The 24,096-nt window shown below is 51.5% G+C and overlaps 3 protein-coding genes across 8 annotated transcripts in view; 2 read left to right on the top strand and 1 right to left on the bottom strand.

The window, feature by feature from the left end:
• Positions 1-15,924, top strand: part of LOC131214254 (four and a half LIM domains protein 2) — a 51,861-nt gene extending 35,937 nt beyond the window's left edge. For 2 of the 6 annotated variants that reach the window (XM_058208634.1, XM_058208664.1), the window contains 5 exons: positions 4,283-4,483; positions 4,547-4,721; positions 13,822-13,991; positions 14,062-14,248; positions 14,327-15,924. In XM_058208634.1, the coding sequence (XP_058064617.1) occupies positions 4,283-4,483; positions 4,547-4,721; positions 13,822-13,991; positions 14,062-14,248; positions 14,327-14,484 (891 nt within the window). In that variant the 3' untranslated portion in view covers positions 14,485-15,924. Of the gene's footprint in view, positions 1-2,258; positions 2,646-4,282; positions 4,484-4,546; positions 4,722-10,305; positions 10,805-13,821; positions 13,992-14,061; positions 14,249-14,326 lie in introns of those variants that run through there. The other 4 variants (XM_058208656.1, XM_058208648.1, XM_058208641.1 and 1 more) reach the window with 4 other exon arrangements.
• A 2,889-nt stretch (positions 15,925-18,813) lies between these two features.
• LOC131214304 (importin subunit alpha-7) lies at positions 18,814-22,408 on the bottom strand. The gene is made up of 8 exons (XM_058208690.1): positions 22,360-22,408; positions 21,675-21,854; positions 21,394-21,606; positions 21,108-21,328; positions 20,770-21,033; positions 20,334-20,673; positions 20,099-20,258; positions 18,814-20,035 (listed from the first exon to the last, which is right to left on the bottom strand). The coding sequence occupies exons 2-8, from the start codon at positions 21,852-21,854 to the stop codon at positions 19,851-19,853; spliced, it is 1,563 nt and encodes a 520-aa protein (XP_058064673.1). The 5' UTR covers positions 22,360-22,408; the 3' UTR covers positions 18,814-19,850.
• Positions 22,409-22,755: 347 nt separating this feature from the next.
• LOC131214365 (protein MIX23) lies at positions 22,756-23,874 on the top strand. The gene is made up of 3 exons (XM_058208750.1): positions 22,756-22,915; positions 23,044-23,316; positions 23,395-23,874. The coding sequence occupies exons 1-3, from the start codon at positions 22,874-22,876 to the stop codon at positions 23,500-23,502; spliced, it is 423 nt and encodes a 140-aa protein (XP_058064733.1). The 5' UTR covers positions 22,756-22,873; the 3' UTR covers positions 23,503-23,874.
• The last annotated feature ends 222 nt before the right edge of the window (positions 23,875-24,096 follow it).

Here is a 24,096-nt window from a genome sequence, read left to right as displayed (position 1 = left end):
CAATCGTAACAACTCGGAACTGCCTGGTACCGGGCGCAGCAGCGCCAGGTCGGCCTTCGACGGATTCGACGGTCCAGCTCACCAAGGGCAGACTAGGATCCCCGTCGATCCGCCCGAGAGATCGGCGCGAACAGGTGGGCGACGTCGGTAGAGATCACCGTTTGACCTTCTGTCACACTTCCCGTGGCGGAATCCGTGGGATGACCAGTGTACTGCAGTTGGCGAAACCGTTGGCGAAAGGGTTGCGATCAGCAACCCCCGTTTTTTTTTGGTAAGGACTACCGCTGCGATCGATCGCGCCAGCACTTTTCTAGGAAATGAGTGGTGCGTGATCGTTTTGTCGCATTTTTATGTTTCGGCCTCACAAACGTCGCAGGCCGGCGGCCATTAAACTTCTTTTTATATGCCGGCCGGCCAGACAAACACACTGGTCGGGCCGATAATTGGCCGACATTCATTTATTTACGCAAACCACGGACCCCGACAACAAACGTTGAGCTGCAACGAGACCGCGCGGTTTGTGTGCCGAACGGTCCCAACTTTATGTACCCTTTCGCGCGCAGCAACCTCCTCTAAACGGCGGGCGGCGGCTTCATCATAAAATGAGATACAAAAACACAAAACCCAAAACTCGCTTTCAGACTCAGACGGCGCGCGGAAGGCGACCGACCGTTGAAGGAAACATCACTTCGCAGTTTTCATTTGCCTGCGCTTTCCACCCACCACCCAGCCAGGGCCAGGTTTTCCTCGACGGTGATTGTCCCAACGGCACGAGCCCGACGAGAAGAAGTCGGAGGAAAGATGCGCCACGCCAGCGTTCGAATGGCGAGCAGCAAAAGTTTGTTCGGGTCGTGTGCAGCCGCACGAAATTATTGCCACCGGCCGACGAAAGGTCGTCGGAAAACTCTCGCCGGCACCGGGAGACCTCGGGACGAGGGATTCACGTCGGGAATCTGTGCCGCTTCGGGGGGTGCGAAAGAGATGGATGGGATGGATTTTCATTCATACGACCAGCCGACTGGCCGGCCAGTGAGAGAACCCACAACCGGCTCGTGGAAAATCCGTTTAACGGCGCGCGTGCCGTGACTTTCCGTGAGTGATGCCGATGCCGCCCCGCCACTTGCTCGGCGGCGGAGTTGCAGACTAATGCTGCTAATTTTAGATTGCGCCCCCGACGAATGTGTGTCTCGCGAGCCCGCAATGTCCCCGCGGTTTGTTTTGGCTCCCGTTTTCGCATTTTCGCTCCCTTCGTTGCGTGCGGAAAATGTGTAAATGCGAGTGCACACATGTGCAGAGGGCTGTGAATTTTTTGTGCAAATTCGTCGAATTCACGAGGCCACCGGTGGCTGACCTCTAACGGGACCAGCTGGCTTTTAGGACGTTTTAATTTATCACGTTTCTCACAGTGACATTTAGTGAGTCCTGGCCGGATTCGCACTAATTAAAAAGCATTCATAATTAGAATTGTCAACGCCATTATGTAAGATCACTCTCAACCTCTTTGACACTGGGTCTTATTAAATATGGCAAACAAACATATAATAAAAACGTTATCGAATTAACACACCGCATTGCTAGAAAACCACGTTATGTAATCCGCATTGTGGTTCGTGTAAAAGGTTCTTGACCGAGAATATCCAAATAAAAATTATAGAAAGATGCAGTGATGGTGCATTCAAACGACAGTAGACATTGCGAGCCCGAGCACTTACATCACACTTTTCGTATCGCTGTGCGTGACCCGAGTGGGCACCGTTACAGATTTTCACTCAAAATTGCGACCTGACGTCACCGTTCCGATGGGGAACGGGTGCGGTGACGCCCCGTGAAAAGCGAGACAATTTTCATCAAACGTGTGCAAAATACAGGCGCACAGAGAGTGTGTTGATCTAAGTTGGCATCGTCATCGCCGTCGTCGTCGGGAGGAAAAGCGTGAGTTACTTCTAACGCTCTTCGCTGGAGCGCAGCTGAACCGCGCGCGCAGCCGGCTGATGAGTGACTCGCCACTCACCCGACTTGAGGTGGGATTTTCCGAGTGGTGAGTGCCCTTTTCCTGGCGCCCGGCACCATCGGTGCATGCCGCCGCCGTGTGGAAAACTGTTGGAAACGGCCACCCGAAGTTTCCCGTTTAGCGGATCCGTTGCGAGCGTGGAAATAGGTCGTGCAGCTGTGAGTGCACCATAAACTCGCTCTCTCTCGGTTCGGACGACGGTCTGGTGTGAGCAGATCACGCACGGTTCACACAGTTCGTGACCAGCTTAGCTTAAACGTAGTAACGAAAAGTCGCTTCGCGGAGAACCCTCGAACCTCCCGCTTGCTTGCTTGCTGGTGCCTGCTAGGGACAGAGTGTGTGGAGAACTTCCGGGCGCCCGACCGCCACTGAGACCGTCTCCCCGAGGAACCGAGTGAACTGCTGGTTCTATTTTGTTGGATCGTTAGGCTTGGATTTGTGCTCCTAGAACGATGGCCGACGTTGACGTGATGCGTACGCAGACGGTCGAGGTGAAGAAGACGCGCAAAGTGAAAAAGACCACCACCAAGCGCCGCGAGTCCTCCGACCAGACCGGCGAGGTGACCATCACCGAGATGGAGTCGTCAGAGTTCGTCAACCAGAACCAGAACGCCGCCATCGAGGACAAGCAGGGGTAACGAAGCAGCGGGCCGTCGACGTGAGCGGCCGGAGCGGACGTCGCCCAGCGGAATCATCATCATCAACACGCGCCGACTCCCGATCACGGAGCCGTGATCAGTGAAAGTGAGGGATTTACGATCGCACAGAACCTTGCCGGCACCGGCGGGCCATGTCTGGTGTGTCCTGGCCAGACTGTGGTCGACACGGTGTACTTGACGTTAATCCGATTACCCGGCGTGCGCTAATGTAACCGATAGCCTCGCATGATCCGTTCCACCGAGACGACTAAATTCACGCCAATTTACTTGCGTGGTGGTCCGAGCGCGCAAGGATAAGTTATATGGTAGTGATCAGACTGCGATCCTTCGTTGGAGCTCGGTACATGAATTTTCACTCGAAGATGAAGTATTCACTTCTGGCACGACAAAGTGTCGACAAAGTCCCCATTTGGGTCCCCGGGGTTGATACTCTTAAAAGGCGACAGCTCATAAATTTATTAATGGGGCCAACGTGAGTTAAAAGCACTAGACCATTGCGGCTCCGAGAAAAGAGGATCCTTCATGTGGCCTTTTTGGGTGGCGGTTGCTGTTCAACACGCCTATGGAACACCAATTGGACCAATTTTTCCGTATTAAGAAATTGTTCAAGTGCCCAAATTCAAATCAAAATATTCTTCAATATTCAGTAGCAAAGGAAGCAAACAATATTCCCTGAAAGATGAGCACAAGATGCTCACCAGATGGGAACCAGACAAGGTACCGTGCACAACTGGGCGCCCGGTCTCCCGGTAGCCAGAGTTTAATTTCCGGAGCGAAATGAAGCATTCCGGCACGGCCAAAAATAAGTTCCCACCGCGGGGTGCGTACTGTAGTAACCGCAGAACCGAAACCCCGGGTCTCGATGTTGCGGCTGATCGTTCGTCCGATCGATTGCTCCGGTCGACACCCACCCGGCCGCAGTGATTCACGCAGCAAAATGTTTTCACCAGACGACCATCCGGCCGCGTTGGTTGCCGTGTGCCGAGAGCGAGAGAGTTGTGTGCCGTAATTAATGCTCCAGCTCGGCGATCACGTTTTGGTGCGGGCCAATCGAGTCGCCCGCCCGTCGTGTCCCACAACAACAACATCACGTCCCGAACGGGACGGCCATGGAACACGTCTGGCAGAACGCTCTCCCTGTCGGCCTGTCCCACGTTGGCCACTTTTGCACTCGGCCCGCACACATGACCGAATTTTCCACTGCTGCGCGCGAGCGCACGGCAGCGAACCTATTTTTAAACTTCCCGCAACCGTCGCCGACAGATGGCGCTGCACACCCCCAAGGGGGGTGGTGGGTCGGGTGGCATCATCTGAACGCATTGGAATATTCAAAACAAATCTTGTCGTTGATGCTGGGGCTGGCACAGAGCTTCGGTATGTGGCCGGTGGGCGGCGATCGCGTGATGAATGATGATTCCAGTGACGTTCTCCGCCGCTCGTCGATCGCCGGGGGGAGCGGGACTCCCCCCTCGTTACCCCTGCGCCCCTAACGTTGAGGTACTAGCCTGCAGTCGAATGTTTAGTGATCGAACCGCAGTTAAACAAACAACGATAAAATGCAAACATATACCGCGATGCCCAACCCGCTCTAATTCACCTTCTCCTGCAATAGCTTATTTTCAGTGGCGAGTACACCAAAGCCATGTCGAAGGACTGGCACTCGGGACACTTCTGCTGCTGGCAGTGCGACGAAAGCCTGACCGGCCAGCGCTACGTACTGCGCGACGAGCACCCGTACTGCATCAAGTGCTACGAGAACGTGTTCGCCAACGTGTGCGAAGAATGCAACAAGACTATCGGCATCGACTCGAAGGTAAGGCTATCTCGCGAACCCCGCCGCCCATCACCGCTTCTAACCATTCCGTCCATTCGGCAGGATCTCTCGTACAAGGACAAGCACTGGCACGAGGCGTGCTTCCTGTGCAACAAGTGCCGCATCTCGCTGGTCGACAAGCAGTTCGGCTCGAAGGCGGACAAGATCTACTGTGGCAACTGCTACGACGCCCAGTTCGCGTCCCGCTGCGATGGCTGCGGTGAAATCTTCCGTGCCGGTACGTAGCCCTCAGGTTCCGGCGCTGTGGTTAGAAAGCCGATCGGGCCGAAAGGGATCGATCTGTCTCGAGCGCTCGAGGCGGTTGGCGTCAGACGACCAGCCGGCTTAATTGCACGGCGATTGATGTGTCTAATCGCGTCGAAACCCAAAGCCATCTGGTTTCGGTGCACTCCAAATTCTTTCAACCCGATCGCTCCCCGGACCGACCCGGCCCTGGTGATTGGTTATTGGATCGAAAAAAAACATGGTTCAACGGGCAGCAACGGGATGGGCTGTGGGTGGCTTTCAGTTGTGCTGGAGGTCAACGAGAGCGAGTCCCACGCTGCCCACGAAGTTTGCTCGCCAAAGATCACTCCAAGACGAGTGAACCGGTAGCACCACCGGCCGAGATTGCTCGAGATCGCAATATTTCATAGTTCAAGTTTAAATGACTTTCAGGTTCGATTTTTTGTTCCACATACCTATCACCGTTAAAGATCACCGTGAACGGTACCGTGTGGCATTGTGTGTTACCTCTCTTCAAGAGCACTCTCCAAACGTTTGCTTCCCGAAAACACGCTTGTTCCGCCGTAAATCTGGCTGGTTGGCTGGCGCAACGGCGATCAGGAACACGATTGTCACGGACCTTCCGGGGGCGGCTGATGCTGACATAATGAATAATTTTTTGAAAAAACAAAAACCAAACACCGAATGGGGCGATGGGAAACAAAATGATGATGAATGGCGCGCTGGCAGTAGAGAAGGTGCCGCGACCCTTTTCGTGTTATTAATGAGTGTCTCCAGTTACGAGCGACAAGTGCCTGGCATGGCTTGTTATTGGCTTCGTATATGGCCACGGACACGGAACAAGGCGAGCTCTCTCATGGGTGGAGAGATGACAAGCCCGTGGCCTCCATCGGGTGTGATGGTCGTGAAATAATTAAATTCAATTGGACTAAACAAATCTTGGCGCGCGCGATGATGCGATTTGCGTACGCGTACGTTTTGGTCCTGTTTTTAATGGAGAGGCCCCTGAGACTCTGTGGCCACTCTGCTGCTGCTAATGGTGAAGATCATGGGGATGGCGTCATGGTCGAAAGTCTGGTCATAAATTAGTCAAATAAAGAGATCACTACAGTGCACCCCAGCAGCAGCAGCCTTGGCACTTCGAGATCGGCGTAACAAGATCGACGACAAGTACCCCGACTTCTGGCGATCGTCAATTATATCTTGTGTGAATTCAAAAACCAGACGACGCGACGAGGCCCTGGCGTGCGTCAGCTGGCCGTCTGGATGGTGGGATGGGACATGGTGGCCTAGTGCCGTGGCAACGATCAGCGACCAAGGCGGCCTCGAAATGGATATTAATCGGAAAGTCGTGTAGGAGTTACACGATTGAACCCTGCCTTGAGAGGACATCGAAGACATTCGGTCCGGACTTTCACTCTCGCTTGCTCGCGGGTGCAGAAATTTCAATTTTTTATTACTTCTTCGGCCAAAATGAAACAATGGCCCCAAGGGTTGGTGTTTGTTTTGAGGTCAGAACACCTCCAGTCCGGTCCAGTCCAGCCTGTCGATCAGATCCTGTCCGCCTCAGACCGCTGGCCCCTGCCACTGGCAATTAGCAGCGGGCTGCTGTTTTCGGCCGTAAAATGCGTCGTCAAACTGTCCGAAATGGACCGCTGGTGCGGTAATAAAATGTGTTTTATTTGCCTCTATACTGACGGGTCCTGGTCCCGCAAATTGGTATCCTACCGCGAGCGAGTGTTTTACGTCCCCGGTTGTGTGCGCACGGCCAGCCCCGTCATTGGATGTGACCGTTTTATGGTGCAACAGTTAGGATGTCCCAGGGAGACGTTTCTTCAAAATCTACATCAATATCTACAGCCGATTCGGTTCGATTAGGTTCAACGGTTAATCAATCTTCGTGCATTAGGCAGCAGGCAGTTGATCGCCTTCGATCCGATCCGATCCGTTGACGATTGAAGACGAACGGAGTTGCCATTCCCAGAATACTTCCCAGACTCTTCCCCGGCAAGGTCGCTGAGACAATGCAATAACAATTAAACGTCACCAGCGCGATAGGCCACCACCATTAGGAGAAGCGACCCAACGGGTCGGCGCGTAGGAGTACGCCAGAATAGGAAGTTGTGCGCCACTACCGATCTGTGAACCGATTTGTCATTCCTCTTGGCGCACGTGGAGAACCTCCACGGATCGTGGCGTGGGCTTGCGAGCTGGCCAGCATTAGCGCCGAAACGAGATTGTTTTCTTTATGCTGCACTCGAACGGACGATCGTGGAGCTTCTAATGTTGCGTGGATCGCATCCCACGCACGATCACACGCCCCACGCATGAATCATCTAGAGTCTGCTCTAGAGGGTTGAATGGCCCACCGGAGATTAACTGGCCCATTTGGCGGTTCGTAATGAATGCCTGTTTGCTGTTGGCATGAAACATAATCCACCGTCAGTGGCCGTCAGTGTAACTGATACCATCTCCGCGATGGAGTCAGTCATCCATCACGGCGAACTGTCACGACAGATGAGAAACAACCATCTGACTTCTTCCGACCTGGGTCACCAGGGACTGTGCACGTAGAAGCAAACTTTGATGTGATGATCGAGAACTAATCACATCCCGGACACAGTGTTCGCCACAGTTTTGTAGCGGGTCATGATAAATGTGCAAATAATGACTCAATCAGCGTCCCCGGTGTCCCGCGCTGTTTCGGTGGCAACCCGCCCAAAAGTGCAGCCCACGGACGAAGCGAATTATATTCCAGCGGGCGAAGACACAGTACCGATCGCATCGCATCAAGGAGAGACCCATCAGTGGGAGATCGCCGTGATCGTTGATTGTTTAAAATCAACAGCATCATCACCTGTGCTCGACCGACCGTACCCGAGGCCGGATGACATTGGCGTACGTCTTCGGGACACGTAACTCACGGGGCAACTACATGCGACCTCCAGCACAACGGTCTGGGGCGTTTTGGGGCATGGGCAATTTTATTCTTTGTCCAACGGCTTGGATGACAGTGGGACAAAAGCGTGAAATTTATGTACTTTACCAACCGTGGCCGCGGGAAGAGACAAAGACCACTTGGAGAACGGCGAGACTTTCCGAGAACTGTGCCGGTGGGTTGTGCTGGGCAATCTGCAACAGAAATGGCGAAGGTTAGCAGGAGGTCTGGCTACGTATGGTACGAAGCGTATCGGATTACATACCAAAAGCACCAGCACGAACTAAATAAGATTAAGTTTAAAAATTAATCAAACTTTGCTACAATCTGTTTGATTGGGTCGCGAAGATGTTCGCGAACCGTGAACACGAGCGGCACGGTTCGCTCACGTGCTAGTGTAACGCTCGTAGGTGACAGGTTGGTGACAGATTTGTTCCGGAAGGCGCCCAATTGGTGGGCGAATCGGATTGTGCCACCGTCGAGTGATCTTCAAGGACGCGGAATTATTGCTAAACGCAAAAACGAACCGTTGCCCAACAAGCGGAACGATAATTGGAGTACGCAGCACCTAAAGTGTCAGGAAGATTAAATGGAGACACCCCATTAAAGGGGCCCTTTCAGAACGCGATACTACCCTTTGCTGATGCTGCTGAGGAGATTCCGTTCGAAGGCGACCCCAAAGTCAGAATAAAGTTGTGCTCAGGCCAGAACAACAAAGACCTTTTACAGCCAGTTCGGTCTGTCGTCTGCTGCCTTATCCGACCGACCGGCGAGGTGTCTGCGCTGCTGATACAGCGCAGCAGCACATCCGTGGGCTCAAATGTGGGCTAAACTTGCGCTTCACGCCGCTTCTACGCACGTACGTATTTAGCGATCCCGACCCACACGCATACAAACAATCGGGGAACTGACTAATTTCCTATCTCCACTCGGCGCACGGTGGGCTTAAATTGCAATTCAAGGACTTTGGCGGAACAAAGATGTTCCCCCGCGGGGCGCTGGGATTCAAGGTTAGGGCACTAACAAGAGTGGCCCTAATTTTGCCGTCCCGCTGCACGGTTCTGTCGCCTATTAATGAGTTCCAATTTTATTGTAAAATTTATAGTGCTACAAGCTATGTCCAGCGCCGGTCGTTTGCGGTTTACGGACTGACAAACTCGTTTCAGCGATTAATAAACCATTCCTACGTAAGAATTATGTTAATCGCCCGCCAGCAAAACTAGTTCACGCCAGGAGAGGAACTGTTGATTCGTTTCTTTCACACATCCCACACGTACGGTGGTGACCCCGCCGTGGAGCTCCCAGGTGACAACACCGAGTCACCACCGAACGTGTCACAAACTTAGAACCTAAGAACCTAGAACAAAACAGCGCCACCGCCACACGCACGTCGATAAGCACATTCCATGCAAACGCTCCAGACCAGCTAAACCGCACTCCTTCTATGGGCCGTAGCCCGCCGGTCGGAAGGTCGCGTTTTTATATTCGCTCGCCCGGGGATTGTTTTCCTCCACTTTTTGCCTCCACCCACACGAGAACCTTTATCAAGCCGACCTACCGTAAGGGAAAACAAAGTGTTGCCATAGCGCGGTTTGCATGACGGAATCAATCCGGGAGAGCTGGGTCTCCAAATCCATCAGCGCGAGCCGCTTCCTGCTTCCTGAGGTGTTCTGACATGGTGGAACCTTTCTTTGTTCGTCGCAATGATTTTGGGGTGGTCGTGGAAATTGCCCCCAGACACGCAGCTCGGCTGTGCCTTCTCAGGCTCGATGGGAAACAAATTTGTGCATTAGGAACGTAATGCAGTTAAGCGTCAACAAGTAACCGAATGGCGCCGCCACCGAACGTACAATCTTTTTGTTTCAAACCTGAAAAAAGGATTCAATTAGAATAGGGTCTTCTATTGGACAGAAACTTGTACTTTAGAAGGTCTCCAAAGTTGGTCAACTCTGAGGGACGCCATTTTCACAGTTTGAAGATATTATTTTTCACTAATCCTGCATCGAAATGGTCGCAGCAAGCCTACTACGATTGAACATGTCAAGAAGCGTCAAGAGAACTGTCATTGTTTGTTGTCGTAAATGAAGTAATTTCCAAAGATGTCAACAATGGAACCAACTAGTCACACTTCCTTTGCATTTCAGGAAAGCTTTCTGGTGAGCCTCTTTAATCGTTTAATTGTGTGTCTACATTGTATAGACCTTCCATAAATTGTCCTCAGCATTGCACACCCTTCGCTTGGCCGCGTTGTGCGAAACGCCAGAAAGTCGGGCAGGGAGTAAATTCCATTCCGGTCCGTGGAATGGTCGCTCCGCAGGAAGGGTCGCTCGTCCGGCCACTCCATCGCCCCCCAAACCGAACAAAAGCCAGACCATGGAAGGTAAAGTTGGTTGGTTGTGTCTCCTGCGCGGCAATGACGAGGCACGAGCGCTCGCTGAATCTCGCAACCCACTCGAACTCTCATCGGACCAGTCCGCCGTTTGTCGTCGGGGCCGGGCGACCTCAGCGCGGGGGCAGGCCGGGGAGTCGTTCGGGGGGTTCGAATGAGCCTCTTCGCCTCTTCGCGGGTCGTGTGTGGTGTGTCACGCAATAAGTACTACCCCGGAGCCGGTCGGTCGCCTGACTTCAGTTATGAATGAACGGTTGGTCAGTGCGCACCATCTCTTGACGACGTTCCGTGACCAGAGCCGGGAGCCTTTGCGCTATCTCCGTGTGTGCAGTGACGCGGAAGTGTTTTGCGAGAGTCGCGAAAAGATGAGCTCACGGTGAAACACTTTCTAACGGTCTCGTGCAATAGAAAGTACGCTCTCCAGACTTTTCGACTAGTGTTTCTGTGTTTGGTGCATGTAGAACGGTGTTAGCTTAAATCTTGCACATTCCGCATCCCCGTGAACCCGTGAACAGCAACGGCTGAGCCATGGCCATGGATATCCTGTCGTCCGATTTCGACTCCCGGCTGCGGCTGAAAACGAAAACGGTCGGTGGCGAGCGCATCAAGCGCGCCAAGGACAACAACGAGGACATCGCGATCCTGAGCATGTTTCTGCCCGGGGCGACGGCCGCCAAGGAGCAGGAAAAGTTCCGCTGCCACCTGGGCATGGATTGCCGTGTCGGTGACTGTCGCGATACGACTCCAGGTACCAGGATAAGTGGGGAGCACCACTAGGGACACACCCTCGGCAAATTAGCACCTCGCGACGCGCCTTCCGAGCGCGACGAGTCACGGACATTAGCGGTTCCGCTTCCGTTGCCAGCTTCCGGGCCATCTACGGTCAGGGTAAACACGCTCATCTCGTACTGATGAAGTCTGCGACCAGCGTGCGAACCCGTTTAGCGATCAATTAACGCCGGTGGCCACCGATGAGCGAGACTCACAAGAGACTTCGCGTTGAAGTGGCGGATCCGTGGCCGTAGGTCGTGGGCTCCGTTTGGTCGATAGTCAGGGTTAATGTCACATCGGAGTGCGTTCGTCTGCGGGAGCCATAAATCGTTCGGTTATCATCACGCTACACACCCACCAAATATTGGCCAATCGATCGAAGTGGTGGCCCCCGATGGGAAGTCGGCAAACAGTCGGCACCATTTATGTACGCAAATTTGTGAACGTTTGCTCACACAAATTAAACTGTAAACATCGTGCTCCACAAATTTGGCGCTCCACAAATTAATTGGTTGACCAAATTGGCCGCGTTTGCGTACGGGTTGAATCAAACCCGGTTGACCTACGTGCGGCCTGGTGGGAGCTACAATTTTCAATCTGATCCAGTGATCTTGAGACGGCAGACGGCCCACGCGAGCCAGACAACTCTCCTTGACTCTGGCTACTGGTGAGGAGGCGCTTGGCTGTCGATTGGCATCTCATTGGCACTGCCGCGGCCGGATACCTTTTGCTGCCAATACGTGAAAGCCGACGGGCGTCAGCGGTGGCAGCACATGTTCGCATGTCGTGCTTCCTACTGATTCAGTGTGGTGGGCGCACCACCGCACTGTTTTCTATTTCCTTGAACCCACGGCCCCAAAAGGGGAATGTTCCGGGCTCCCGAACCCGGAAACGGTAGACCAACGCGAGACTGGCTTGCGTAAGAGACAGAGCGTTAGGGAACTCGCGCTGCTTAGATCGCCTTCGGGCACACTATCAGCGTAAAGCGCCTTAACTCGACGGCCACTAACACTTCAGTGGAGCAAAACAAAAGCTGCACTTGAGTGGTCAATGTGGCGCAACGCACGAGTCGCGGATTGATGGATGATCGCAAACGGACCACGATGAGATCATGTGCCGAATGCGTCAAACAAACCGTAAGATATGGCCCAGTCCATCCCGGGCGTAACTATTTGTTTTTGACACCTTTTCGTCAACTTCGATCCGTAATTCATTCAACAACGGAATTATGTGGCAATACCTTTTTACGATCAACCGCACGTTAGAGTAAACTCCTTTATCACCAACATCCCACACCGAGCAGCTAAATGGCAGCACGATCCATTCCGGCAAAGATCGCCGATTTATCTCCCCCGGCGGCCACCAAAAACCGGCTAACGAAACCCGTTGCTCAGCCCGGATACACGCGTGTGCCCCATCGTTCCCGGTCATCTTGGGGATGTTTATTTTATGCGCTCAGTTTGTGCCATTTCCGAGCGCGCTTATGCTAAAAGGCGCACGCGCCCCCCCCGGGGGCGGCCAGCGAAAGAATAATGAAGTATTGTTTGTTTGGTTTGCCAGTGGGTCTGCCGGGGAATTTATCTTCTCAAACAACTTTTAGCCACCCTCACACTAATGGCCATGCCGTGCCTTGTACGGTGGTGGCATCTCACGCCCGCGCTAGTCGCGTGCATAAAAATTCGCTAATCTTGACCATAATTTACGGCCCGAAACGATCCGCCCGCCCGAGGCGCAGTTAGACGGCGCGATGTTATTCACCGGTTTTTAGTCACCCTCTGCTTATGTTTTACAACTTGATTGGCCAACACGATCCGTTTGATGGATGAACTGGCGGTGTCCGATAAATCAGCGCGGTGACAATCCGTCTTCCAGGCGGCCAAGTCTGGCCATCGGGCCCCAGCCTACGTAAGATTGATTGAATATTCAATCGTTCTAATTAATTCTTGCCGTCGTCGGTGTCGATGGCAAAAAAAAACCGACGGCCCTCCGGCCCTCAAGGTGGTTCTCTTTCGAGCACCTTGATGCGCCATTCGATAACGTTATCTGCGCATTTTTGTAACGCAACCAGTAATCGGGAACCTAGCGAAATGTTGATCGTCCGGCATCGCATTGCTTCTCCGTTTGGACTTTCCTGGCTCGCACCGCACCGTAGATGGTGACACGCGCCCAGCACGGTCATACGTTGACTCCGGTCTCAACTCCTACGCCTACGCCGGAAATCGGTCGGCGCCTCGGCTTGGTACTGCTGCCCTTTCAGTAGTGCTGCCCTTAGGCGTGATAAACTTCCAGCTACTGCGATCGTGATCGCACGGCGCGGGAAGATGCGCGCTCCGACAGTTTGGCCACGCGGAGAGTTTACGCTCCTTTTACGGGTTCGTGAAAGATGCCATAGATGGCGACGATTCACGCGCGGTTCCAGTGACCCGGTGCGTAGTATTGATGTTGTTGCCACCGGAGGCAAATGGCTATTTAATCGTGACCGATCGCCCTTAATGACGCTCATTGTGCGATCAATATTTTACTTCACCGACACTTTGGCACTAATGTTGCCATTTTTGCTCGCCCGCTGTGGCCATGACGGCGGCGTTGGAAACCTTCGTTGGAAGATCGCAAACGATCGGAACGACCGTTGGACAGCTAAAAGCTACGCAAATTGGCACTGTGCCACTAGTGATAAGCCGTGAGAGCTGGACAATTATTGATACTGTTGAGTTGAAGGAGGTGGTTCGCTGACGATCCTTCCAGCGCCGATCGTTTAATGGTCGCACGTGGTGATAAGCACCACGGGCCGGATGATGTAGCACGCGATACTGGGGTGTGGCGCAATCAGAAGCCTCCTCTCGAACTTCAATCAATGACGCCAGCCGCCGGTCGAATGGATCAGCACTGTTTGATGATTGCGTTTCTGTTTCCATCGTCTCGAAAGTTTACTTAACCCGTACAAATGAATGTTCAGCATCGTTAATGATCGTTCTCGTTTCCCATTCCCCACAGGCACGAAGAAGATGGAGTACAAGACCAGACAGTGGCACGAGAAGTGCTTCTGCTGCTGCGTGTGCAAGACCGCCATCGGCACCAAGTCGTTTATTCCGCGTGAGCAGGAAATCTACTGTGCCGGGTGCTACGAGGAAAAGTACGCCACTCGTTGCATCAAGTGCAAGAAGGTAATTACCGCGGGGCGCGGGCCGCAACCGAACCTCAGAACTAACTTCCGCCCGTCTGGTTCTTCCGTAGATCATCACCAGCGGCGGGGTGACGTACAAGAACGAACCGTGGCACCGCGAGTGCTTTACCTGCACCCACTGCCAGGTGTCGCTGGCCGGGCAGCGCTTCACGAGCCGCGACGAGAAGCCGTACTGTGCCGAGTGCTTCGGTGAGCTGTTCGCGAAGAGATGTACATCCTGTACCAAGCCCATCACCGGTAGGTGTCCTCCGCCGTCGGGGAAATAATTTCATAAACCGGCGCAATCTCTTATTCCTTCCGCTTCTTCCGCGACAGGTATCGGCGGTACGCGATTCATCTCGTTCGAGGATCGCCACTGGCACAACGATTGCTTCATCTGCGCCATCTGCAAAACGTCGCTGGTTGGCCGCGGTTTCATTACCGACGAGCAGGACGTCATCTGTCCGGAGTGTGCCAAGCAGAAGTTGATGTAAATGTCGCTGGCACCGGCGGACGGCGGATGTCCGGCCCTTTCGGTGTGTGAAGCAGTAGAAGCAGACGGCATCGAGGTGAACGAGGATCAAGCGTTGATCCTTTACACTCAGGCCCACTGTAACCCACATTGCAGCGGGAGAGCGGGAGAGAGAGAGATCGAGAGAGAGAGAGAAAGAGAGCGTGAGATGAAGAGAGCACAGGGAACAATAGGAAATATTGTCCTCCGACCAGAGAGAGCGAGCGAGAGAGCAATCATCCCCTTTCATTTTAACGGTCCCCCCACACGAACGATCGCAATCCTCTTCCTAGCGACGCGGCGCTAAACGCGTGGCTTACGTGTGTATTTGTTTTTATGTTGTGCGTGCTTAATGCTGCTTTCCTCCCGACCGCCCCCTCGTGGGTTTTTAGTTCCTCCGTTTGCCTCCTGATCCGATGTGGGAGATAAAAGTATTCTACTGTGCGAGAACCACGTGCCTTCATCGGGGACCGCATTTGAACAATGGAATTTATGCGCGAGCGCCCCCCACGCGCGCCGCGTTTGTGTGTGGGCATTACGTTTCAGTTACAAAATTATGCAAATTAGCCTGAGGTCTTAGATTAGGTGGCTGAGAGAGAGAGGAAGAGAGAGCGAGCCAGCGAACGCAAGTAGCGCAGCACAACGGCCTATATTCACGTGAAGATGCCTTTTACGACACAAAACTGTCACCAACTAACGCCGTCCGGCCGCCACCCGCAGTCGGGCGATGGTCAGGATGGCCGTATGTAAGCGGGAGGACCTCGGGAGCGCAAACTGTTATAAGTGTTTAGTTTGTCTTTTTACGATAAGAGAGACCGCGGAACCCTGGGACCGGCACGCTTCTGTTCTAGCACCGCTTTCGCTGAAAACGCTGTTTAAGTCCTCTCCTGGGCGGTGTCGTAAATTTGATTTGCTGTGGCCGTTTTCTGTTTACCCGTCATTAGCCCAACCATAATGTTACGCGCGCTGCGTGAGCCAGAGATACTGAAGCTTTGTAAATTTTTCGGACAAAAATTAAAACAAATGACTAGCAGAGGAACACCACCGCGCGCCAGCAGTACGAGTCGTCCGAAGTCCGAGGATCCGAGGCGAAGATCACAGTCTGATGTGGCGACCGTTTACGTTATTCAACTAATTCTATCGAACGGCGCGCTCCCAACTACTACCCCATTTGCATAGTAGTGTAAAAAGTAAACACAAAACAAACAAAAGCAGCATAAAAGCATAGAAAGAGAGAGAGAGCATTATTCGCGCTTTAACCTCGTCCTGTTTGTGTGTAGGAGCATATGTTCATCTTTAAATTATTTATTCGTTAACCATATACACCATGTTCACTCTTCATACAGACAAAACGGTGCGTAATGAGATCGACATAAAATTAAAATGATATGAAAAATAAAGAGAAATATAAAACGTACACAAACTACACGCGAACCGGAGCCGTTACCGTGCGTGCTTTCGGGGGCACCATTTTACGCGTTTGTTGGTTTCTGTTTTGCCGAAGGCCCGTTTCCTTTTTTTTTAAACAGGCGTTTGAGAACTAGATCTAATAGAAAAGAGAAACAAATAATCGACACTTTCAAAATGAAATAAACGGGCGATACCAGAGCCATATGCAATTCTGCGTTGCGCAGAATATGGGTCCTTTTCGCACTTCAACCTGCTCCGGTGGACCCCTAATATAATATCACTTGACATAATACTATTTAGAATTGCGTGCGGAACCGAACTGTGGCCTTTACTGTACTATATTACCGATAGTAAAGAGCGTACATTATTGTGCCAAGAGCAACAATGACTACTAGATGTGGTAATAGTTAAGACGAGGATAGATAAACCAATGTAGCACGGGGCGAGACTCTCGTGCAGCGTAGCTTGGCGGTCGTAGCACCCCAGTTTGCACCCCAACCAAGCCCCAACCTAATTGATAGTTGCGTTGAATTGAATGTCGCTATGTGAATGTGGCCAATAACGGCAGGTTTGAAGCATCAATAAACTGTGACTCCTGTGTGCAATCCAGTAGCTGCCGCAGTTCCCGTTGCTCTATCGATCGGCTCGGTGTCACCGTTTCCCCGTTTTCCGATCGCCCTATCTTTATTATTTCGTCCCGTTTTGTCCTCCTTTTTTAGTTTGCAATTTACCGTGCCGAATGTGCTAAAAGGATTTAGTGCTAAAGAAAGGGACCGCGCAATTCCGTTTTCATGGCCGACTTGTACAGTCGTACAATGTGTTTGGCAAAACCCATTTTAAGTGCTCCGCCCAGCTCGTATCCAGCACGGCATCTATCGCCGAGCTACCCGTGTTAACCATCGCGTCCAACCAGTTGCACTTGCCTGCGTAAATGCTGTCCTGTACCGCTACCTGCCGTTCACGGAGGTAGGTTGCAAAAAAATATGCGCTACGGAATACGCCCGTTTTGGGTAACGCAAATTGGCACCAAACTGTCGGCGAAACGTACCCGTAACACCAGCAGGACCAGCGTACAGACCTGGATGGATTAGGCAACGGTTTTTTCTGGAACAGTCTTGATTGTCCATTTTTTCCTTACCCTTCTGGGCAGGGTAGGTGCTTGATGTTCACTTTAAAAAGCCTTTATCCAACGTGCTTTGGACAACAGAAGTGATTGAAACGTCGTACAGTAAGCATCCTCGGTGTGAACTCGTGATCGTTGTAATGGAATCGATTGTGCAGAATTTGCTGGCGGCCCAGCAAGCGATGCTGAAACCGTTGATCGCAGGAAGCGAAGAAGTGACCAGCGACTACCATCTGAAACTGATCCAACTGAACTCGGTGTTCCAAAAGTACTACTTGGAAAGTATTAACATTCTGCAGCAAGCGCAGCCGTCGTTACCGCAAACGTCGCTGGAGCCGATGCACGAAGAGCAACAGCCGCTTCCCGATGGCCAACCCCTTTCGCCACCGGAATCGCATCACGCCGACGATGCTCCCAGCTCTCCGGCAATCATCGATCCGCGTGTCCCCGTCAAGGACGCGTGCATGTTGGATGTGAGCATGGACACGAAGGGCGACATCGAGACGACGATTGACGAGGACGAACCAGCGTTGGTGATCGATGTATCGGCACTCGGGAACGATCCGGCGTCAGACCGCCAGAGTCGAAAGCATTCCGAACGGACCCTCTCTCCGTTGACCACTTCGGACGGATCGCCACCGGGATCCCCGGACAGTAAGTCCTGGAGGCAGGACCGCACGGCGGCAAAACAAATGCGCTTCACACCGTACCATTTTAACCGTCGGCCTAACGAACTGTCGGCCGTGTCGGTGGACAACGTGATGGAGATCAAGATGAAGTACAACGAGAACATGGTCCGACGCTTCGACGACCCAGCGAGGAGCTGCAATCCGGAGGATGTGCAGCGGCGGAACCGGAACACGATGTCGGCCCGCGTTAGCCGAGCTAAGCTGCGAGTGCTGCAGGATTTGTTGCGCGAAGAGTTCCGGGACGAAGCCGAAAGAAATCAGAAGCTTAAGCGGAGCTTGGCCCGGCAACGGGTGTATGTGCAGGAGTTGCTAGAGATGATGGGCGAGCGACCCCTCGACTTGACGGACGCTTGGGAGAAGCACAGCAAACAGGAAGCGGCTAAGGACGGAGAGTCTGAGGCTGAGGAGATCGTCAAGCTTAGAAGGAGGACCTGGGGATCGGCCAAAGAAGTGAAAGCGTAGTGAGCCGTAGTAGAAGTAAGAGTGTCCGCAAACCATAAGTCGACAAGGACAAGTAACGTATGACGGTGTCCGCAAAGTACGTGAGCTTTTAGAATAGTATAATAGATTAGTACAACTTCGGCGTCATTAACTTAAGGGGCATTAACTTAATATTAACTACAGCTGTAAAACTTTAACTGTAAAAAGACAAGCACCAGAATCATATAAAGAAATAAACAAGACCTTAAAAACACCTTAATAAACAGGCGATTTGTAATTATCAACATGAGAACCGGCTCTTCCACACAGATCTTCTAAGCACAGACAATTCGTGAAAACTGCTTCCTCGGAACAGGAACACATCGGATGCATTACCTACCAACACCGTTCATCCCTCTCGATCCATGTCCTTGGCTGAAACACAGCGATTAGCGATCTACCTTATCTCTCAATCCACTGATTAGGGAGCCTTTGTTTATCCCACGAAGTAGATTCAGGCGGACTACTTTTTTTACCTACTGGTACGGCCAATTTCATTGAAATCGACTCTAGGCGTCTCGTACGATCCGTTTGACATAGCAGAAATGAGAAGACCACCGGGCAAACAACAGTTGAGAGCAAAGAATGCAAACACGCCAATCAATGGGAACTGATAGTTAATATTTTTTATTGTTAATTTTGTTTGGTTTCGCGATCCCCGAACCTGTCTGTCCTTTTTCACGAAATGGTGCCGCATCCAGCGGGGCGGGTGCGGCAAAAGGGTCCTTACACGATCAGGGGTTGTCTCTACACATTCGACGCCGTTGATTAAACGCAACGCAGAAAACGCACACGAGTCAGCGAGTCCGTTGATTGCGCACTTGTCAGGTTATGTGTGTCTATTTGTTATGATCGAGAGTGCAATTTTGTTTCCAATAAGCTTCGAAAACCGAGAAACAAAATATGAGCTAAATAAAATGTTTTACAAATTCGCTCACCCGAACGCAGGCATAACACGTCCGCACTCCATTTCAATGGTATGATGCATACATATATGTATAGTAAGTAAAAATAGAACATAAAACATTTCCCTAAATCAATGTCAACACTTCTGTCGCACAACACTGCGCTCTATTGTTCTGCATTCTGTTAGTATTAGATTTGCATCTGCCATTTTGTTATCTTTTCATTGTCACAGTACCACATTTTCAGCCAATATTGATAATACTGCAGCCAAGCAGTCCGGAGCCGGGGAATAAGAAAAGGGTGATAATGCTATGGAGCGGAATAGCGAATAAATTAAAGTTAGATTTGTCTTCCCGCGAAGGGAAATAAAACAAAACAAAAACAAAAATACGTGACCTCGCATCTGTGCAATCACTCACAACTTGACATAAATCGGTGTTACCATGTACGATCGATTACGACCTCCCGTTACGTCCCAGCTGTTCGTCAACTCTTTGTCAGTTAGTTACAATTGCGAGACCAACGAATTAACTAATGGTCCGTTGCGTTGCGCGGAACAAGCGATGTACACAAAACAAGCGAATGGATGGCTTAAATCTAACCGAAGCACCGAATCCACTGCCGTCGGCTATTACGGAGCGTACTTCTTTTACATTTCTTTTACTTTCCCCGATTCTCTTTCTCGCTCTCGCTTTCTCGCTCTCCAGCAGGAAAAGTATGCGTTGATTTTGTTGGGTGTGCTTAAAATTGAAAGCCATCCATCGGCACCGACTGGTCGGCGTTGAACTGGAACTGGTTATTATCGGTGCTGGGTGCCACGGCCAGATCTTCATCGTCGTTGCTGAAGTACTTCTGAATAATGTTAAATGCTTTCTCGTAAATATCATTATTCAGATGCGATTGCAAAAACTCCAGTTTGTCCAGCCCTGCACGAAAGAAAAACTCGATGAGAACGAAATTTAAGCAAAATACAATTTTCCACCATGTACCATAGCACTCTTCGATCAAAACCGCATACGGGTTCGGTTTGGTTCGCTGTTGATTGCCGGCCTTTAGTATATTTTCGAGCCCATTCAGTGCCACGGTAACGATCTTCGGGTCCATCACGGTCAGCAACTCACACATCGGTGGTATGCAGCCAGCATCAACCTGCAAAGAAAAAACGAAACCGATTAGACAGTCGCGAACCACCGGAAGCCTAATTCCTCCGCCTTTCCGTCTTACAAGGTATTTGATCTGTTCGACAGTTCCGCCACTGGTTGCGTTGGTGATAGCCCAAGCTGCCTCCTTTCGTGTCTTGAAGTCGGCCTTCTGCAGCAGGTCGATGACGCTCGGGAAGATGTTGGCATCGATCGTCGCCTGTATCTGATGTCGATTGCCCGCCGCAATGTTCGAGATCGTCCAGCAAGCTTCCTTGCGCAGTGCCTCCTTGGACGAGCTGAGCAGCTGCAGGATCGACGGTAAGGCATTGCAGTTCAGGATCAGCTGCGTTTGGTTGTCGTTGCCGGTCACGATGTTGCCGACGGCGCGCAACGCTGCCGACACGACGTTGTGGTGATTATGGCTAAAGAAACGAAACGAGAGCAAGACAAACAACCCAAGCGAAATGAAGCTCACACATTAAAGTCCACTTTCTTCGACGTTACAAAGCTGTACGCACGATAGCAACTCGATGAGACGCCGACAGCAGCCAGCGTTGATAACCGCCTCGATGTTGTCGTTCGAGCCATCGGACAGATAGCTGACGGCCCAGACGGCATCGCCCAGTACCTCCACGTCGCTGTGAAACATCAGTTGGGCGAGGATCGGGAGGCATTTTTCGACCCTCGAAAAATCGGGCGGCGGATTCTTGCCGCGGCACAAATTCGAGAGAGCCCAAGTGGCATTCCGGGTCAGCGTCAATCGTTTCGAGGTGCTCAGGACCCTGTGTTTAAAAATTGCAGGTGCGTGAATGCCGATAGTCGACCAACAACCGCAGTAGGTCCCGTCTCTACTCACTGTAGCAATGGTTCCAAGCCAAAGTTGTGGAGGACCCAGTCCCTGCACTCCGGCGAGTCGCCCGCAATGTTGCCGAGCGCCCAGATCGCTTGCTCCTGCACGTCCTCGTGCGGGCTACTCATCAGGTTGATAAAGATTGGCACAGCACCGGCCTTTGTCACGACTTTCGTTTGCTCTGACGTGCCGGAAGCGATGTTTGTCAGGGCCCATGCCGCTTCGAACTACACCAAACAAAATGTTGCACCCACAGTTAGTTCCCTTAAATCGTGGCCCGTGTTACACCTACCTGTAGCGTGGAGTTTTTAGATGTGAGGAATTGCACCAACCGCGGCACGATATTTTCGTTGATCACCAGGTCGATTGGCGGGTTCGGTTCCTTCGACAACAGCCGACGGCACTTTTGTGTGGCGGTCAGCTGCTTCTCCGGATCCGAGCTGTACAGGTCCTCGATCACGTCCCGGTGTATCACGAAGCGATTGTCGGTCGACTGTGTCTCGTCCTGCAAAAACAACAACGGTCATGTTGAACGCTTTGAGGGTTCTCTTGGCGCCGTGCTAGGGCACCTACCGCAAGGATTGCATCCTGCTCGAGCAGCTCGTCGGCGACGTTAACGTTCCGCCGCTTGGTCAGCTGTTGTTCGCGCTTTTGCTTGCGCAGCTGTATACCTTCCTCCTCCCGCCGGCGACGCATTTCTGTCGAGTCTAGGCCGACATTTTTGTATCGATGCCGATGGGCCGCGTTCGACATCTGGGAAGTAAAAACACGTTTGCGTTCAATTAAACCCTTCTCGGTGGGACAGTTTTAGAGTGGGCGACTAAACAGACCCACTCTGGGCAGGCTATTCCTTTCCATCATCTACCGAGCTTCCGAACTTCACCCACAGATCGATGGGTCACGCAACGTTAACGTCACACTGATTCAGGGCTGCAGGATGCGCCACTAAGTCCGCTTTTTATGAACGGTATCTCGGTCAGTGTGCATTTCGAAGGGTTGGGAAGTGACATTAGTCAGGTTTTTTACTGCAGTTTTTTCTTCGCTAGCCTCACTCGCCTACTCGGACCCCCCCGTGTATGTGTATTGGGAGGGGGTTGCGTTTCACAAGTTGGGACACACATTCACCATCCATTTGCTATTATTTCCAGAGAATATTGCTGTCGCTGGCAACCCGCCTTTTGGGTGGCTTTCCGGATGGTGCAGATGTTGAGCAGGCAAAAATCACTCCCTGAAGCACTAAAATACCTACTTTACTTACTTTTGCAGGAGGTCTTGTGGAGGATATCTGAAAATTTTCACGACTTTCACGTTCATCAAAAAACCATGAAATGAACTGTCAACTGCCTAGCGACCGATTCTCGGTCACCGAACTGATCTAGACCATGGCAGGGTCGAATGCACTACCTCAGACTCACATTTATGCTTTTTGGATTGTGACAGATTTGATAGTTCTGCGGAGAGTAATGTTTGAGCTATGATCATAGTCGGCTTTAGCAGATACACGAAATGAACTTTACTATACAAGGTTTACCACAAATCAAACCGTGTTATTGGAATTTCTTCAGTCGCTTTATTTCGGCAGGGTTGGAAGAGCTGCCGGTCGAGTCCACCTATCCCCTACGGCGGCTGTCAAACACCGGCTGTCAAACGACGGCGAAAGTTTATGCGGCGAACGCATTCTGTTATTGTTGCACTTTTATAACAAAAAATTAACTGGAATACTTCCTGCGATCGGCAACCTTCAACCGTAACCACGCAACAGACCGCTAGAAATGGGTGCAAAATATGAATGCGCCGACTTTTCGCAGTTTCAGGTAAGTAAGGGTATGTTTCCGCGTCGGGCACCACCGTGCGTACTTCGCCGGGTTGTGTAATCCCCTGTCGCGGTGCCGAATTCCGTGGCCGATCTTTGGCTGATGATCATCAACTTTTCGATTCACAGGAGCAACTGAAAAAGATGCGCGATCTGGACGACAAAATCATTTACGCCCTGAATACCTCCATCCCGACGGAATCGTTCAAAGGTCAAGTGGACGCCGAAGCCAAGTGCCGCGATCTGCATGTTCAGCTCGAATCCGGCTACAACCATCGGCAGGAAGCGATAAAGAACTGCATTGTGGTGTGTGCCAACTCGGTTAAAATGCTCAAAGAAAAGCGAGAGGAGCACAGGGATGACGTTGGCCTGAACAAACAGTTCAAGACGGAACAGCGAAAGGTATTCCAGCCCTGTTCCCGCCACCGGTGGCACAAAACAGCGCACGCTGCTTGATGCACTTTTTACGATACATTTTAGCTACGGTTACTGCAGGCAGAACTGAGCGTGGAGGACATCATTCGCGAGCGAACACAGAAAACGTTCCGTGAACGGTGCCGGTTATTCTTTCGCTTCGACTCGATGTAGACCATTGACGACGACAGACTACGGCCACACAGGCCACATCATAGCTCAGCGGCGATTTTCTCCGGTGGCGAAGTTTCGCGCATTTCGGTTGGAGAGTGCATTTATAGATAAGTGGAAAAGTGCAACAAAGGGAATCGCAAAACCCTGTGTACCAGCTTCTGGTCAGGCGAGGAAGCAATTTTATACGCATATTTTGGGCGTTTCGAGCAAATGAGACGAACAGCATTGGAGAAAAAAGAAATACAATGTAGAACCTCAAACCGGCGAAGTGTTACAGCATGTTGTTTATTGTAGTAAAAAAATATTAGAAAATAAACTGAGCAAATTGTTTAACTACTCCGGAGAAAATCCGGTGGATTAGGTACAGATTTAATTTACGCTTCCCAGCCGCATGATTTGCATTATATTGATCTGGTTTTTGATCCTTCATGGTGCATTCGAGATCAACTGTTTATTTTTGAAATAGAGTGTTGAATGCGTTTTGAATGTTGCACCGTACTTACCTGGTGTACACAATGTGATATATTTCGGATTCATAAAGAATAATTCAAGTCGAGGAAGTTCAGACCCAAAAAGATATTCATAGATTTTACT

Source organism: Anopheles bellator, chromosome 1, assembly GCF_943735745.2.
Source record: "Anopheles bellator chromosome 1, idAnoBellAS_SP24_06.2, whole genome shotgun sequence".
Lineage (NCBI taxonomy): Eukaryota > Metazoa > Arthropoda > Insecta > Diptera > Culicidae > Anopheles > Anopheles bellator.
This window is presented reverse-complemented; position numbering and strand designations above follow the sequence as displayed.

What these genes read in the sequence shown, in the direction of transcription:
- LOC131214304 (XM_058208690.1), bottom strand. Translation starts at nt 21,854, where the DNA reads ATGTCGAACGCGGCCCATCGGCATCGATACAAAAATGTCGGCCTAGAC. An exon ending in GGCTTGGAACCATTGCTACA is followed by an intron (nt 21,034 to 21,107) that starts GTGAGTAGAGAC and finishes TTTTAAACACAG; the next exon opens with GGTCCTGAGCACCTCGAAAC. An exon ending in TCGAACAGATCAAATACCTT is followed by an intron (nt 20,259 to 20,333) that starts GTAAGACGGAAA and finishes TTTTCTTTGCAG; the next exon opens with GTTGATGCTGGCTGCATACC.
- LOC131214365 (XM_058208750.1), top strand. Translation starts at nt 22,874, where the DNA reads ATGGGTGCAAAATATGAATGCGCCGACTTTTCGCAGTTTCAG. An exon ending in CCGACTTTTCGCAGTTTCAG is followed by an intron (nt 22,916 to 23,043) that starts GTAAGTAAGGGT and finishes TTCGATTCACAG; the next exon opens with GAGCAACTGAAAAAGATGCG. An exon ending in TCAAGACGGAACAGCGAAAG is followed by an intron (nt 23,317 to 23,394) that starts GTATTCCAGCCC and finishes GATACATTTTAG; the next exon opens with CTACGGTTACTGCAGGCAGA.